At 44.1% G+C, this 15,783-nt stretch overlaps 2 protein-coding genes across 2 annotated transcripts; both read left to right on the top strand.

Moving 5' to 3' along the window:
- Positions 1-1,611: 1,611 nt before the first annotated feature.
- Positions 1,612-2,824, top strand: s100a11 (S100 calcium binding protein A11). The gene is made up of 3 exons (XM_084312768.1): positions 1,612-1,718; positions 1,855-2,007; positions 2,522-2,824. The coding sequence occupies exons 2-3, from the start codon at positions 1,879-1,881 to the stop codon at positions 2,654-2,656; spliced, it is 264 nt and encodes an 87-aa protein (XP_084168894.1). The 5' UTR covers positions 1,612-1,718; positions 1,855-1,878; the 3' UTR covers positions 2,657-2,824.
- A 3,787-nt stretch (positions 2,825-6,611) lies between these two features.
- Positions 6,612-15,435, top strand: s100u (S100 calcium binding protein U). The gene is made up of 3 exons (XM_084311750.1): positions 6,612-6,768; positions 10,740-10,870; positions 11,520-15,435. The coding sequence occupies exons 2-3, from the start codon at positions 10,751-10,753 to the stop codon at positions 12,006-12,008; spliced, it is 609 nt and encodes a 202-aa protein (XP_084167876.1). The 5' UTR covers positions 6,612-6,768; positions 10,740-10,750; the 3' UTR covers positions 12,009-15,435.
- The last annotated feature ends 348 nt before the right edge of the window (positions 15,436-15,783 follow it).

The following is a 15,783-nucleotide window of genomic DNA, read 5'->3' as shown; positions in this document are numbered from 1 at the left end:
ACTAGATTTGCTGATAGCTGAATATGCTGGCGATGATTGAGGACTGTTGGGACACTTTGAAGCCACAGAGGGACAATGTCATAGCCACAGAACTCTGATGATGTGGACAGAATTGGTGTTTCCTACCTAGAGAGTATCATGCTCATCTCATTTGATACACCATAAGATGGCTGCCGAGGACTTAGCTGATGTGGTCATGGAAATTATCATTGTTTTTCACGTTGTGTGGACAGCAGTGGTGGAAGAAGTAAACCGTTCCTTTACTTAAGTAAAAGTAGAAATACCCAGATAAATGAGTAGTCTGGTAAAAGTAAAGGTCCTCCATTCAAATTCTACTTAAGGTCCTCCATTCAAATTCTACTTAAGTAAAAGTATTTGCTATTGAATGTACTTATCTACGTATCTAAAGTAAAGGTATGTATACTACATGACGTTTGTGTATTCCAGTGTTTGGGAGCATTCCAACCTCGATCCATTGACCTCTAAAGGTTATGTTAAAATGGTATGTAGTCCATTTATGCTGTTCTGATGAAAGGTTATGTTAAAGTGGTATGTGGTCCAGTTATGCTGTTGTGATTAAAGGTTATGTTAAAGTGGTATGTGGTCCAGTTATGCTGCTCTGATTAAAGGTTATGTTAAAGTGGTATGTGGTCCAGTTATGCTGCTCTGATTAAAGGTTATGTTAAAGTGGTATGTGGTCCAGTTATGCTGTAATGTAGTGGAGTAAAAGTATAAAGTTGCCTAAAATTTAAATACCTACGTAAAGTAGGCTACAAGTAGCTCAAAATTGGACTTAAGTGTAGTACTTGAATAAAATACTTGTGGACAGTGCAATGACTCACAGTCACTGGAATGTTCAATGTTCATCCAAATCAAGTATTTCCCCCCGAGTGTCATCCAATGAACCAACAATGATTTCCATGACAACATTATCAAACATTCCGTGGCAGCCATTTTACAGTGTACCAGTCAAACGACTATTCGTGGACATTGATTTGAATAGGAATGATAGGATGACTGTCTATGAACATACCTCACATTCTGCAGAGAAGTCCCTGTGGATGCCAGACATAACATGTCAATGTATTTCACACAAGTGGTGACACATAGAAAACACAACTGCATAAGTGTTGACACACAGGACCGTTCAACCTGTGTACCAAAAAATAATAATAAAGGAAATATTTATACTGCGTTTTCTATTAATAATCCAGAATTGTGTTTTACATGTAATGTAATTTAATTGAACTTATTTTTCCAGCTGCCTATTATATGAGATGTTGTGTATAAACTAATTCATGCTTATTCAAGCTTGATTCTGTCACCTGATTAGAATGGCCTAACAACAAAGATGTTGTCAGTATATTCCTCTGCAAACAAAATAACTGAAAGGGTTTTTTGTCCTGTCATCAATATGAGTTATTTGAAGGTGAAACCAGCAGCCTGTGTGTGTATGTGTGTGTGTGTGTGAGTGAGTGAGTGAGTGTTTGAGTGTGTGTGTATAGCTGTGCATCCCCAGAATAATTGGAATCAGTGTGTGATAAGGCCATGCTGATGGATAGGGGAGATGGGGGTGGTTGGTTCTGTGTTTCCGCTGATGTCTGCATTAAAGGAAAGTAGATGGAGGGAATAAATAGAGAGGGGTCAACTATGGAGGAACTGAGACTGAGAACTGAGAAGGTCCTGCTCACACCACAGACCATACCTCAACACCACAGGTGAGACGCAGTAAGCCTCTAAACAATCAAACGTACATTTCACACGATTACAGTTGTGACTAAATCCTGTATTTTGTCAATTCTGTATGCATGAGGTTTGCCGCCTGCTATTAATTCCTCTCCTCCGCATTTGCAGTAATCATCTCGACGACGAGACACAATGGAAGGTGCCATCGATGTCCTCGTCTCTCAGTTCAAGACGTACGCCGGGAAGGACGGATCCTCAGACACCCTGAGCAAAGACGAGTTCAGGAGCCTGGTGGTTTCTCAGCTGCCTACCTTTGTCAAGGTAAAATATCTCTCACACAACTAACTAATCTCTCACACTCTCTTACCTGGTATCTTCAGCATCTTCAGACCACGTCTGCTACTAGCTGTTTCTGAAAGGATGGCATCTTTTCTACAAAAGCGGTGTGAAGATGCTCGAGATGTAGCGTAAATCAGACAAAACCGCCAAAGGTGGCACAACTCAATGACTGTAATTATGTAAGTACAGTAACAGATCTGTAATATATATATTGATCTACAAACACCTCTGTTCCCACTTGTTTAGTTTGATCAGTGGTTGTAAATTGAGGATGATGACACAAGGGCACTCAAACAGCAGCTTTAATTGTGATTTGGAACATCTATTTTCCTCTTTGTGGGGGGTGTTTGCAACTGCACAGATCCGCTGTACCCTATTTATTACCACACTCTACCATTAGATGGCAGAGTCTGTGGAAGCTGTCTACTGTAACTGAATGTGTTAAGCCTGAATAAGCATGAATGGGTCACTGTCCCCTGTCCTTGATTGCCTGCAGAACGCCAGCGATCCAGGAGCAATCGACCAGCTCATGGGCTCACTGGATGAAAACAATGACGGGGAGCTGACTTTCCCAGAGTTCTGGCAGCTGATTGGAAAACTGGCCGGCAAGCAAGGAGGCTTCAGCCAATAAATTCTTGCCTACTATTGTTGTGGCTTTTGACAGTATTCTGTATCCTCAAGGGCAAGTTTTCCTCTTTGATTTATTTGTGTGCCAGTGTGGCACATGTGTAACTGTTTTGGTTAACCATTTGCACACTGGGAATTAAAGAATCCATTGTTTTGAACTCTAATCCAATGACCCCTTGTCTCTTGTGGTTTATTGATGACCAGTATATGACATGCAGACGTGCACATTTTGAGCGGGAGTGTATTACAGCCTTGATTTAAAGACACAATTGGATTGTAATTCTATAGGCTTTACTGTACCAACAACTCAACCATCCAGGCTAATCCTCATCCAGACTCATCCTGAATGAGCTCCATGGTGACTGCACAAAGCTGCCAGTTAAACCCGACCGTTAAGGTGCGGTGATGCAACGGTGTAGCCTGGCCCGTCTTGTCAGCGAGGCCAGAGTAGTATATGTAGGCCTAATGATAGAGCTATTCACCAAAGACATCCCATTGTGTTTGTGAGGGCTGGACATTTGTGCTTGGCTCTCTACTACTTCCTAGTTTAATAACATTGCGCTTGTTAATTCAGTAACTGTATTTGTGGCATCATGGCCAGGTTTTCCCTCATTCGAAACGTCTAGACAAGGCTATTTGTTCTTTCTGGCTTACTCACCAGTTGTGTCATAGCTATTCCATTTCTTGTGAGGGGGGCACTTTCAAATGTAATTCCGATGGTAAATGTGGACTTTGTATCCTGATTAAACACAGTAAGGTGCCACAGTGGGTGTGACTGCTGACAAACCAACGAGTGGAGATAAAGAGTGACACAGCATGACACACAGCTCATTTTGGTCTGTGTGTGCGTGCGTGTGTATGTGTGTGTGTGTGTGTGCGTGCATGTGTGTGCGTGTGTGTGAGAGAGGACATTTGGGGCAGTCGTCACAGGGGAAAAATTCGATTTTCTGGTTATGGTTCAGGTTACGATCAGGCATGTAGCAGTTATGGCTAAGGACAAGGTTATAGGGGAGAGAAGACATTGCTAAGTTTTATGTCCGTATCATCACATGTTCTCCGCACAGAACCATAGGATTTTTTTTTATCCACTTTTTCTCCCCATTTTCTATTTTTCTCCCATCCCAATTTCGTATTTCCAATTCTTCCCTCCCCTGTCTTGAACGTTGCTAGACTATGCCTCCCACTGGTCGGCTGTAGTGAGGATAGAAGCCTTGCATCACGTGTCCCCTCCGGTACACGAGGAGGCAGCCTGTCGCATCTTTTCACCGCAGCAGCTCGAACTCTCAGTGGCGAGGAGTAACGCGTGGGAGGCTCACGCTGCCCCCGATACTTCCTGTTTCTGCCGCACCGGCGTCACCCAACCGACCTGTAGGAGTCGCTGTCCACAACGTCCAATCCCCACCCACCGGCTTTCCCACCCTCTAACACTGCCAATTGTGTTAGTATGAACGACCGGCCAGCCGGTAGCAACGCAGAGAGCTGGGCTCGATACCAGCATCTCCTGCGTTAGTGGCGAGCGCCTTGCCCACTGCGCCACTCAGCCACCCTACAGAACCATAGGATTAAAGTTGAAAATCTGCAAAGTGGTACTTTAAGTTTAGGGTTAAGGTTATGGGGAACATTGGATTTTAGGATTAGAGGTTAAGGTCAGGGCTCAGGCAGGTATCGGTTATGGTTAAGTTCAGGATAAGGGTTAGGAAATTACTGTAAGTCAGTGTAATATCCTCAAATACCAATATGTGTGTATGTGTAGGCTACATGCCTATGTGTGCGCAGCGCAGGTATCCTGCTGTCAATCCTATCTGAGGGTCCATGATCACAACTGTCCATCAAGGGCAAAGCAATGATTGTATTGTAATTTTAAAGGGATGTTACTCCGAGTTGGTTGCTAGTACACCACCAGCTATTGTGCCACCTACTATGCCCCACATACTGGGTTTATTTGTGATTAATAATGAATTGGTTTGAACATGTATTTTCTGTATGACATTGACTGAGCCCCTGATACAAGGACAAATGGTTTGACTAAGCAACGCAAAATGGAATTGTATGTAGAATTGCAGTGGGATCTGAAAATTCATATTTGTAAATGATAAACTAGTAGGTCATACTGCTAGTTATGAGCATATATATATATATATATAAATCCATCCAGGAATGGGTTTTAAAGGTTTTCTTCAGTGAGTTTCAGAGGAACAACTCCCTCCCGCTACTGTTCCTAATTTATGCAAATTACATGTCGTCAGCTTGTGACTGCAACTTGTTCCTGTTTGTGGATGACTCAGCCCTGCTGGTCTCTGACAAGAACAAGTTACAGGTTGAAAAAACCCTCAGCTCGGAACTAGGCAAAATCTGCATATGGCTCGCTGATAACAAACTATCATTACACATGGGCAAAACAGAGTCCATTCTCTTCGGTTCAAATAACAAACTCAGCAAGACCGACGACTTCTCAGTTACAGTGGGTGACAATATTGTCACAAGGAAAGATGAAATTACCTACCTGGGTTCCATCCTAGAGCCTAATCTCTCCTGTGACAAAATGGCATCCAATGTAATAAAAAAAGTCAACCAACGAACTCGATTCTTGTACCGGATCTCCTCTCTGGTAAACAAGAATACCCTGAAGACTCTGGCTGGAGCACTCATTCAAGGGTACTACGACTATGCGTGCACCTCATGGTACCAAAGCACCTCAAAGGCGCTAAAAACAAAATTACAAACATCTCAAAACAAACTGGTCAGACTACTGCTTGACCTTACTCCTAGAACCCACCTCACCCCTGCACACTTTGACAACCTAGGATGGCTTAGAGTAGACGACAGAGTACAGCAACTTGCAATGGGCCTGGTCTACAAGATACACTACATGACCAAGGTACCCATGTACATGTCAAAATACTTCCCAAAGGTCAGTGAATACCACGATCACAACACCAGAGGGAGCGCCACAAATCATGTTAAACCCAGATTCGGCTCAAATAAGGGACTAAACACGTTTCGCAATTATGCCACATCAATGTGGAACGCCCTACCCAAAGCTGTAAAGGAATGTGGATCACTACCCACTTTCAAAACCACTCTCAAGGGACACCTACGGGAGACTGCAATTGAAAACTGGCCCCTGTAAATGTCCTAACCCAACCCCCTCCAATGTACAGTCACTTACCTAGTATGGTTGTCAACAGTCCAATGTACAATTTTGCTTGTTTGTACAGTGTCCCCCCCCCCCCCCTCAATGTACAGTTTTGCTTGTTTATACAGTGTTTCTCCCCCCCCCCCCCCCCCCCAACCACCTCCAATGTAAATTACCCAGTATGGTTGACAATATCCCAATGTACCCCCCCACACAACCCCACCCAACCTCCTCCAATGTACAGTTTCTACGTCAAATGTATATACTCCCTTTTCTTAACTCCTTCTGAATCACAAACAGTACTGTATTTGCAAATCTGGTATGTCATAAATGTATAGATGTAGCAGTACTGAATATCTGTATGTCATGTATGTCATATATGTCCTGATGAATTGAAAATGGGGGACCCTGATGTAAACAAGACGAAAGTCTTTCTCTGGTCTGCATCCCCTTAACAATTGTGTGTATTGAGCTGTACTGTATTGTACCCATTCTGCAATCTGTTAATAAAGTGTTCAATCAATCAATCAATCAATCAATCAATCAATCAATCACTCCCACCATGCACTGTTTTCTCTTCCATGTCAATGAATCCACTCCAAGCCGCACGCCTGGATAATTGCTGTGAAACTGTTCAGAAATCACACATGTAAACCATCCCCGGGCCGCACGCCAAAGAGAATCCCAAGAGCAACTAATAACCTAAGAGTTTGATACATTTGAACTAAGTAATTCCCTAAAAAGTGATGTGGCTCTCGAAGAGTCCTCTCTTCAACACTCACACTCCCAGGTACACGCCCTTTGACTTGTCAGGGGGGAAAAGTTTGAAGAAAAAACTAAATCACGGAAGAGATTCTGCAGCCCTACTAGTTTGGCAAGTTATCTGGGTTCAAAGCAGCGGAGAAAGGCGGAGAATTAGAGGGAAGAAACAAACATTTGGGCTCATTTCTACACGTCCCTTGTCCCGCAGACGTTCTATGGTGAGTTATCTGCGTCTTTGTGCGGGTTTGTTCCGTGGGTTAAAGCTCATGGTTTATGCCACGTTTTCGATATACTCTTGGAAGATCGTGAAGCTGCGATCTCACTGCAGCACGTCTCCAGTGTCGGTGGTGTCGACTCTCGGAATCTCTCGGAAGTTTGTCTGCTTGGTGTCGCATTCTTTCATAATAGTACGCGTTATTATTCATTGCGTGACTAATTGGCAATTATAACAAGCCGTACCTATTGAGTATTATTATTATTATTACACTGTCTTAGTGGTCTCCTTTGGGGGGGGGGGGGCGACTTGGCTGTTTTGTAACCATTTACAGATGCAACTAATACATTTAAAAAAAAATAATAATAAAAAGGAACGAAACGGTGGCCGTGTAGTGTTTGACCTCAATATCAGGCCTGTGTGCGTAAAGGTGCAACTTTGCGCAAAGCTAAAACTTGGAATTCGGTAGCTTTGTATTATGTTGTCGTGCAAATAATGTCACAACTGTTTGACAACTCGGACAAACTGATTAATCGAATAGCTGTCGGCTCGCCTGGTTGATGAGGATCAAACATGCCACTTATTTCCATTTTTGCATTAAATGCATTCTGTGTACTTCATTGTTTGCATTTTGTACTTTAGGTTGTACTTTAGTTTGTATTGTATAGTGTTTGGCCTTTATTATTATTATTATTTTTTTTACTATGAAGCACAATCTCAGGGGGCTCATACAGTACTGTATGTACTGTACCCATTCTGCAATCTGTTAAAGTTTTCAATCAATCAATCAGAACCAAGCATTTCACTGTAATGTACATTATATGTGACATAAAACAAAACGTGAACTTGAACACCCTGTCATTTATCGATAGAATTGTGTGTATGTGACAAGAAGCGTCTGTATTGTTTACCCACTTGATGTTTGGGATGAGAGACAGACAGCCGCTGTACAGTGCGACCCTTCTTCACTCTGAGTTTCTAGGCACAACCCGGGCGAACTAGTTCCTCTGTTAATATTTCATGCAGCCATAGTATTGTCATTACTCTGCGCACGTAGCCTACCGGATCACATTCGCGTTTGGAAACGCTACACTCAATCTCCTTTGGGCTCTGGTGGGGAAATGGGAAACCTCGAGTGTATGTTTTAATTATTTGCGCCGTTGTTTTTGGCCTTTTAAGACAAATAATGGGGATTACTTGGTTCTTATGTCGGAAAGCTGGGAGGGACGAGTGGAGGTTCTCTGACGTGGGACAATGGAACTTGTCTCGCCTTCATTTGTCAATGTTAGTGCTTCTTCGGCATGTGGTGGATGTTGTCCACTTGATATGCCAGATACTAGTAAATAATACATGTTAGAATGAACATAAATGTCAGAGCAAGAATAGACCCAATAGCCTTGCCCCTTTTAGAGAGCCTACAAGTGAGGTGTTGGCTGGCCCTTTGGTTTCTATGCTGGAGAGGGTGTGTCAGTCACCTGGCAAAGCCCCTTACAAAGACAGTCATGAATACCTGACGCTAGATTGGAATGAATATTTCTATTTGACTATTTGATGAACACTTACCATGGCATATCATACGTTTTTAATTGCCTTTATTTGTAGGTATATCAAGCCTCGAAGTTGCTTTCTCTGTAGAGACTCTCCTAACCAACAGTACTGAGACACAATCATTTGTGTTTTTCAGCTACTGTAGGGTCACTCCTCCTTCAGCAAAGTGGGTCAGAACAATAGGCTACCGCATAAGGAGACTTGGTACCGGGTTGTGGGTATGGCCAACCTGCAGGAGGGCCAATGAAATTCTATCTTTTAATATGCTGCTGCGCCAGCTCGTGGCATAATTAGGCTAATAGGCATGTTTCCTAACACTCCTACTGTACGCAGGAAGTTGGACGACGTTGCACTGTCAAGCTGTTTTGCGGGCTGTGACAAACGCACAGGCGTAGCGACAAGCTCTGCGTAGGAGTGTCGTTTCCTAATTGGTCATTGTGGATGCTGATTGCACAAGTGCGTGAGACATGGAACTCATGAAAGGGGTTGGTGGAGGGTGCCAGAGTGCAGCATGTCCTCCCATGGTTGATGTGACAGATTGATTCGAGCAAAACACATAGGCCTGTCCGTCCTGTTAAAAAAAAAACGGAGCCAGCGTGTTTCCCTCTGTGGAGTACAAGCTGTTGTTTGCTCTCCCACATTTGAATACCAGAGTTGACAGACAAGTATGGTTGCCTAACTATGAAACTCTAACATCTCCTCACTGCTTTGGGGCAAACTGGCTTAGAGTTGGCCTGTAAATTCCTGTCTAAGTGAACTCCCATGGACAGCAATGAATGGAATTCCTACATGGATGTGTCACTCACTGGCTTGTATTGTATTTTAGTGCAGTCTGTGGAATAATCGGACACATAGATCTGTTGTCGCTAATGAGAACCATATCACATCAATGTAGCCTTCACAGACATACTGCTTCTTGTTAAGAATGAACTTCTGCATATAATGTAACGGCGGGGGGGAAATCTGTAGAATTCCTTGTGCATTTTGAAACACTTTCAAGGTCTGCATGCATTTTGTACACAACGGGATGAAGGCAAGGGTAGAGGAAAAGAGAGAGGAGATGGCAGAGACCAAAACAAAAAGGGGGGGGGGGGGTAGAGTAGGAGACAGAAAGAGAGTTGTGAGGAAAGAGAGAGCTAGAGAGCAGCAGAGAGAGAAAGAGACGATCAGACGCCGGAGTCGCTCGGTAGGAAGGGAAGGTATAATCCTTGGGTAATCTGAAGACTGTGTCCCCATGGTGGCTTCATCAGATCCGATGACCTATCAAAGATCACGGCTTCCATTGTGCATCACACACAGCTTATCTCTCAATCAGACTCCCATCTCACCCCTTTGGCTTATATCATGTCACCCATCCATCCCTTCAGCGCGCCTCCCGAGCGGAGCCGAGACTCGTCGGCACACCTGAAAATGACGAGCGCCGGCGGGAGGCTGGAGGCCGGGCCGGAGGAGATCCTCTGTCGGGTTATTCGCCTCGTCCCATCAGAGAGACGACGGGTCTCTGGCTGATCATGATGCTGTATAATCTCGTGCTCGGGACACGATTCTCAGTTAGGGGCTCTGGGTTTCTCCGATTAGCTGTTTTTCTTCATTTCGAACTGGAGTTCTTCTTCTTACTATGCCTTGAAGGGGAACTACGCCCTGATTTCAGAATTCAAACATGTTATTGCTCTGGTCTAAGACGGTACAAAACTATTGGTGAAAATGAGCAACTCTCCCAAATTCAAAAACTAGAAACTCAAACTTGTGATGGTATCAAGTATAAAGTCTGAAGCTGCTCCATAGACAATGAATTGGGAAATATTTTGTTGATGACACTGAGAGCACCCAGAGTTCATAGGTACATTTTCGAATTCAGAACTGAGACCACTACTATAGAATAAAGCTCATTTGTGTATAAAAACGAACACGAAGCCTCCCATTCGTTGTCAATGATTGTCAGATGTTGTACTTGATCATATCACAAGTTTGAATCTTACTTCTCTGGTTTCTGGCTTTGGGAGAGAGTAGCACACGTTCACAAATATTGATTTAACTGTCTTAGGCCATGGAAATAACACATTAGACTTGTTAAATTGAGTAGTGTTCCCCTTTAAGCTCTCTCCAGGCATAGTAAGAACTCTTGTTCTTCATTCGTAAAAACAGTAGCACAAGCCAAATGTTTTGTATCGAACCAAATTCCCAGGCACGATGACTGCTTGAATTTGAATGAGCATTTCTGCCTGTTTCCACTTAATGTAACTAATTGAAACTTAAACTTTGCCCCTACTCCCTCTCCCTCTCTCTCTCTTCACACACACACACACACAAACACACACACTCTCTCCTGCTGTCTTTCACTCTTACAGATACACACCTCTTTTTCCCTCGCTCATCACCCTCCTCTTCCTTTGCCTTGACCTTTGCCCTTTTATTTTCTTTTACCAGAGAGAGGAGCGATGGAGGCGGCCATTCAAACAGTGGTGAAGGTCTACCTGAAGTCGGCAAAGGGGAAGGAGAGCTTGGGCGGGAAGGACTTCCAGAGCCTCGTCAAGAGCCAGCTGGGAAACATCTTGACGGTTAGGAATCTATATGCACTCACTGTTAAAGGAACACGCCAACATTATGGGAAATGCGTCAGAAAAGAAGATAGATACCAATTTCCTCTGTGCGTTCAGTAGAAAGCTATCCAGCTACAAACTAGCCTAGTTTAGCACTAATTAATGGAAGTGGACTGGATGCGTAGCGGCTATCCTAGGCATTGGCCAACTAACCCCTCTTCCAAGATTTTAAGCTAGGCTAGCCGGTATGCATCCGCTTCCATTCATTTGTGCTAAGCTAGGCTAGCTTTCTATTGAACGCACAGAGAGGAAATGCTCCTTTAACCTCTTTTAACGTTCTACTACATCATAAAACGATATTGCCAGTAAGTCCAGTAGTAGCCTCACGCCCCAATCCCCACCTGTCTGTTGAATGACGTTACCGTCCTAATCGCGACTTAACGACCGCTGCGTTAATCCCCAGTGTGTGAATAGGGAAACATGAGCTGATATGATTTAATGACATTGATCGGCATTATGACGAGGTAAACAGAGCCACTGATCAAGGTTCAGTTACCAATCCTGTGTGTGACGCTATAACCCGGCGTGCGTAGGTACTAGGGTTACGGTGTTGGGTCATCGTCCTGTGCCCTCATCATGCCACGTGGCTCTCCTGTGCCCCATCCAGGACACGGATAGCTCGGAGGCAGTTAAGGACATGCGCCAGGGACTGGACGCAGACCAGGACGGCAAGGTCAGCTTCGAGGAGTACATGAAGCTGGTGGGTTACCTGGCAACCTCGCTCTCCCAGCAACGTGCCGCGGAGGAGCCCGCCGCAAACGCCACCGCCGCCGCTGTGGCGGAGACCACCCCCGCCGCTGCTGCCGAGACGGCCCCCGCCACTGCCGAGACGGCCCCCGCCGCGGAGAAAGAGGAGGAGAAACCAGAGGAGGCCAAGGAGGAGGTGGTGAAGGTGGAGGAGACGCAGGCCGAGCCGGCCAAGGTGGAGGAGGAGATGCCGGCGGTGGAGGAGGTGAAAGAGGAGGAGGCCAAGGTGGCTGAGGTTGCAGCGGAGGAGGAGGCGGCGGCAGGGGAGAAGGTGGAGGAGGCTGAGGAGAAGCCAGCCGCAGCTCCAGTGGAGGAGGGGGAGAAGAAGACGGAGGAGGAGGTCTCATAGGGGACAATACATTCCTTACCAAACACGCCCAGCATTACACACTACCAAACACGCTACAGCATTACACACTACACGACTACACACTACCAAACACGCCCATACGCTACAGCATTACACACTACCAAACACGCTACAGCATTACACACTACACGACTACACACTACCAAACACGCCCATACGCTACAGCATTACACACTACACGACTACACACTACCAAACACGCCCATACGCTACAGCATTACACACTACACGACTACACACTACCAAACACGCCCATACGCTACAGCATTACACACTACACGACTACACACTACCAAACACGCCCATACGCTACAGCATTACACACTACACGACTACACACTACCAAACACGCCCATACGCTACAGCATTACACACTACACGACTACACACTACCAAACACACCCATACGCTACAGCATTACACACTACACGACTACACACTACCAAACACGCCCATACGCTACAGCATTACACACTACACGACTACACACTACCAAACACACCCATACGCTACACTACAGAAACACAGCCCAAAGATGTTGCTGAACCACTACAAAAAATACATTATGTTTTTCATATATTATGTACATGTATATAATTTGGAAATGAAACACACTAAATGCCAAGCACTACAATCCCAAGCGAAACCCCTCTCGTTATATTTGATAGATGAGACATAATGTGTGTCACACTCCTCGCGTTGTATCAGTACTTACCACTATGTCAATGTATGTATGTACGTCCCACTATATAGCACACATACCTCATTACGATGACTTGTACCATGATAATGATAATAACCATGGACATTCTCTAACATGTGCGTGCTATATCCCTATATGAAAATTTAGATGCCAAGTTTAGATGCAAAGTATGCCAATATGTGCCTTCAGCACGCCGACACACGCCACCGCTGTGTCCGTGAGTGCGACAACCGAACCACTACAGCCAGACTATTTATCTTTAATCCCTTCTTCTCCTCGCTTTCTTGTTTTATCTGGGTCTGTCTCTCTTATGTCTCAGATAGCTTTCCGGCGTTGCGTCATGCAACAAAACACGGCCGTGCATCCCACTATATAAGTACAGTAGGTCAGACCTGCACGCGTCACTGTTGGCTCGCCCACTGCACGCATGGGGTCTGGCCATGTGATCATGCCACTCGTACCCACTGCGATTTACCCCCCTCTCTCTCTTTCTCCAACCAAATCATTCCTATGGAGCTGTCCTAGCATGTCAGTCAAAACATTGTAATAATTTAGTTAATATTAGTCATTTCTGCAGTATATGCTGCTCACTCCACCCATCTCTCTCTCTATATATATATACGTACAAGAGTGTGTGTGTGTGTGTGTATATATATATATATATATATATATATAGTTGTCATGAAGGTTCAGAGCAGTATCGGTGCTCCTTAGTCTCAGTCAGCCATGGATTAAGAGCTGGAATATCAGGTGTGGCCTGTCCTAATAATGGCCCTTGGCTAAATAATTAAGGCCCCAGGGTGGAATGCACACCAGGGTACCCTTATGGCCCCCAGGGAGCCAAAAATAGACCCATATATATATAGGAGCGGTGACCTGGGGAGGACCTTCTGTTCTCCTTGGATGGTCCTGGGGAACTTTTCCATGCAACTCAATCTAGGGAAAAATAAAAGTGATATTAAGTATTAAATCAACAGCAAACACCTACAGTAGCCAGTCAGACAGGGGTAGTGACGTGAAAGGCCACAGAAGAAACCGTTTTTTGATGGCTTTTCTAAAGTTGCTTGGTGTTTCATGCTCTGCTGTCTTCTGGTGCTACTACCAGTCCATTAGGTTTGCGTGTTTTGCAGTTGGTCACACCCTTGTTCCTCTGGGAGACCTTGTATGACCTGCAACTGGATCCCTGAGCCCAATGGCTTAAGAAACCACTGGTTTAGGCATTTGGTGGGCTACACACCCTCTCGACACAAACAATGACTTGAAAGTAATCCTGGGCTCCAGTGAAACAGGGCTGCCGAGCCCGTTCCAGGTGGCAGCAGTGTGTCCCAAGCACCACTACGTCGTCGAAATGTTTTGGCCGTGAAATACAGGACAGAATGTTGAGCCATCAGACGGGGAACTATGTAGTGTGATTTTTAACAGTGTACTATTTGCTTACAATATTGCATGTCATCAGCATTATATATATATTAAAAAATTACATTTAGTTTTCCTTCCTTTAATCGGACCACTATGGAGATTAAGTCGTTATGGGAACGAATCGTTAATTCGAGTAGCGATTTGTAAATGGTCTTGTCATCAATAATGCAACCATGACAAACAGGGTCATGTTGCATGCAGGGTCTGCTCCATCGTACTAAGGAACGTTTTGAGCACTAAACTCAGCACCTTATGTATTGTAAAAGCACCTGGCACTTCAAACCCTCTTGGTGGCACATGAACACGGCAAATAAAAGCTACTTGTTGAGTCATGAGGTCGTGACACTCCCATTGTAAATACACTCTCATCTGTACTCCGCTCCACTCCGGCTTCCTAACATACTACTCTATACTCTGCATTTTACTGCATGATCTATTGTAGTTAACACACAATAGAGCCTCGTCTGGCATTTTTTTAATCACATAGACTACTATATCATTAATCCAATTTACACCTATATATATATATATATATATATATATATATTTTTTTTTTTATATATAGCCCAGTACTGTTTTTTTACTTAACTTTTTAGGTACTTCCTGTGAAAAACATATCACTCTCTTGCTCCCTCTACAGCTGGCCTCCTGCTTACAATGTGTACATAGGCCTCAGCCACTTGTATCTTGTATATACACTGGCAAGCTGCATACCGTATTAGTTGTTTCCCATCGGTTAGACAAGCTAAAACACATAACCACTTAGCTATCTATGACTTTTCTTTCCAAGGTGAACCTGTTTGCAGTGCGATTGGTGGTGTTTATCAGCCCCTTATCTCACCAAACTATAGAGAGAGAGAGAAAAAAGTTTGATTAATAAATCTACTGGAAAAAATAAAAGACATGGCTTGTTATGCAAATTGACTGTCTCAAGCTATTTTCTCGATCCTTCAAAACCATGACTGTTGCTTCCCTCAGCAACGGTTGTGACCAGAGGATCAAGAAAAGAGGACGTGTTTGAAGCCGGTCAATTGATTCCTGGGTATAGACTGAGGTACTGAATACAGCACATTTGCAACTGTGGAATGTTTACAATCAGACTAGAACTGCCACCCAATAGTCTGATTCATTTTTGAGCCACTGCCATGTCCAGAGAAAGGCAAATGCCATGGTCAATGTTACGACCCTCATTTTTAATGCTGTATCATTTTTGCTTCTTTTTTCTATGTAACCAATCCGTGTAACGACCAATAATAAAAAAAAAAATAAAAACTGTGACGTGAACATTGGAGTCTGTGCTTTACTTTATAATGGAGCACTGTGGCCTGCAGAGGATGTGGTGTGTGTGTGTGTCCCTGACTTAACTATAAAACTGATGACTCATGTCAGACTACTAATTGGTTGATTGGGCACAACAGCATCTTCAATTGCCAAAAACAATTAGATTTTCAGGGTCATGACAAAAAAAAAGGAAAGTGTCCTTTTGTTGCCGTAACTGTTTTATTTGGTATAGCCCATCCCTCCATTCCTAGCCCTCGGGGGAGGGGTTAAAACGAGAATATGCGTCGTTGGTTACGATTAGGAGATGGTGTAGGATGGTCCTATCAGGTGTGATCTCTCACATAATGAGAT

Source organism: Notolepis coatsorum (genome assembly GCF_963971535.1).
Source record: "Notolepis coatsorum genome assembly, chromosome: 4".
Taxonomy (NCBI): Eukaryota; Metazoa; Chordata; class Actinopteri; order Aulopiformes; family Paralepididae; genus Notolepis; species Notolepis coatsorum.
Note: the sequence above shows the minus strand (reverse complement) of the source record. Positions and strands in the feature narration are given on the sequence as shown.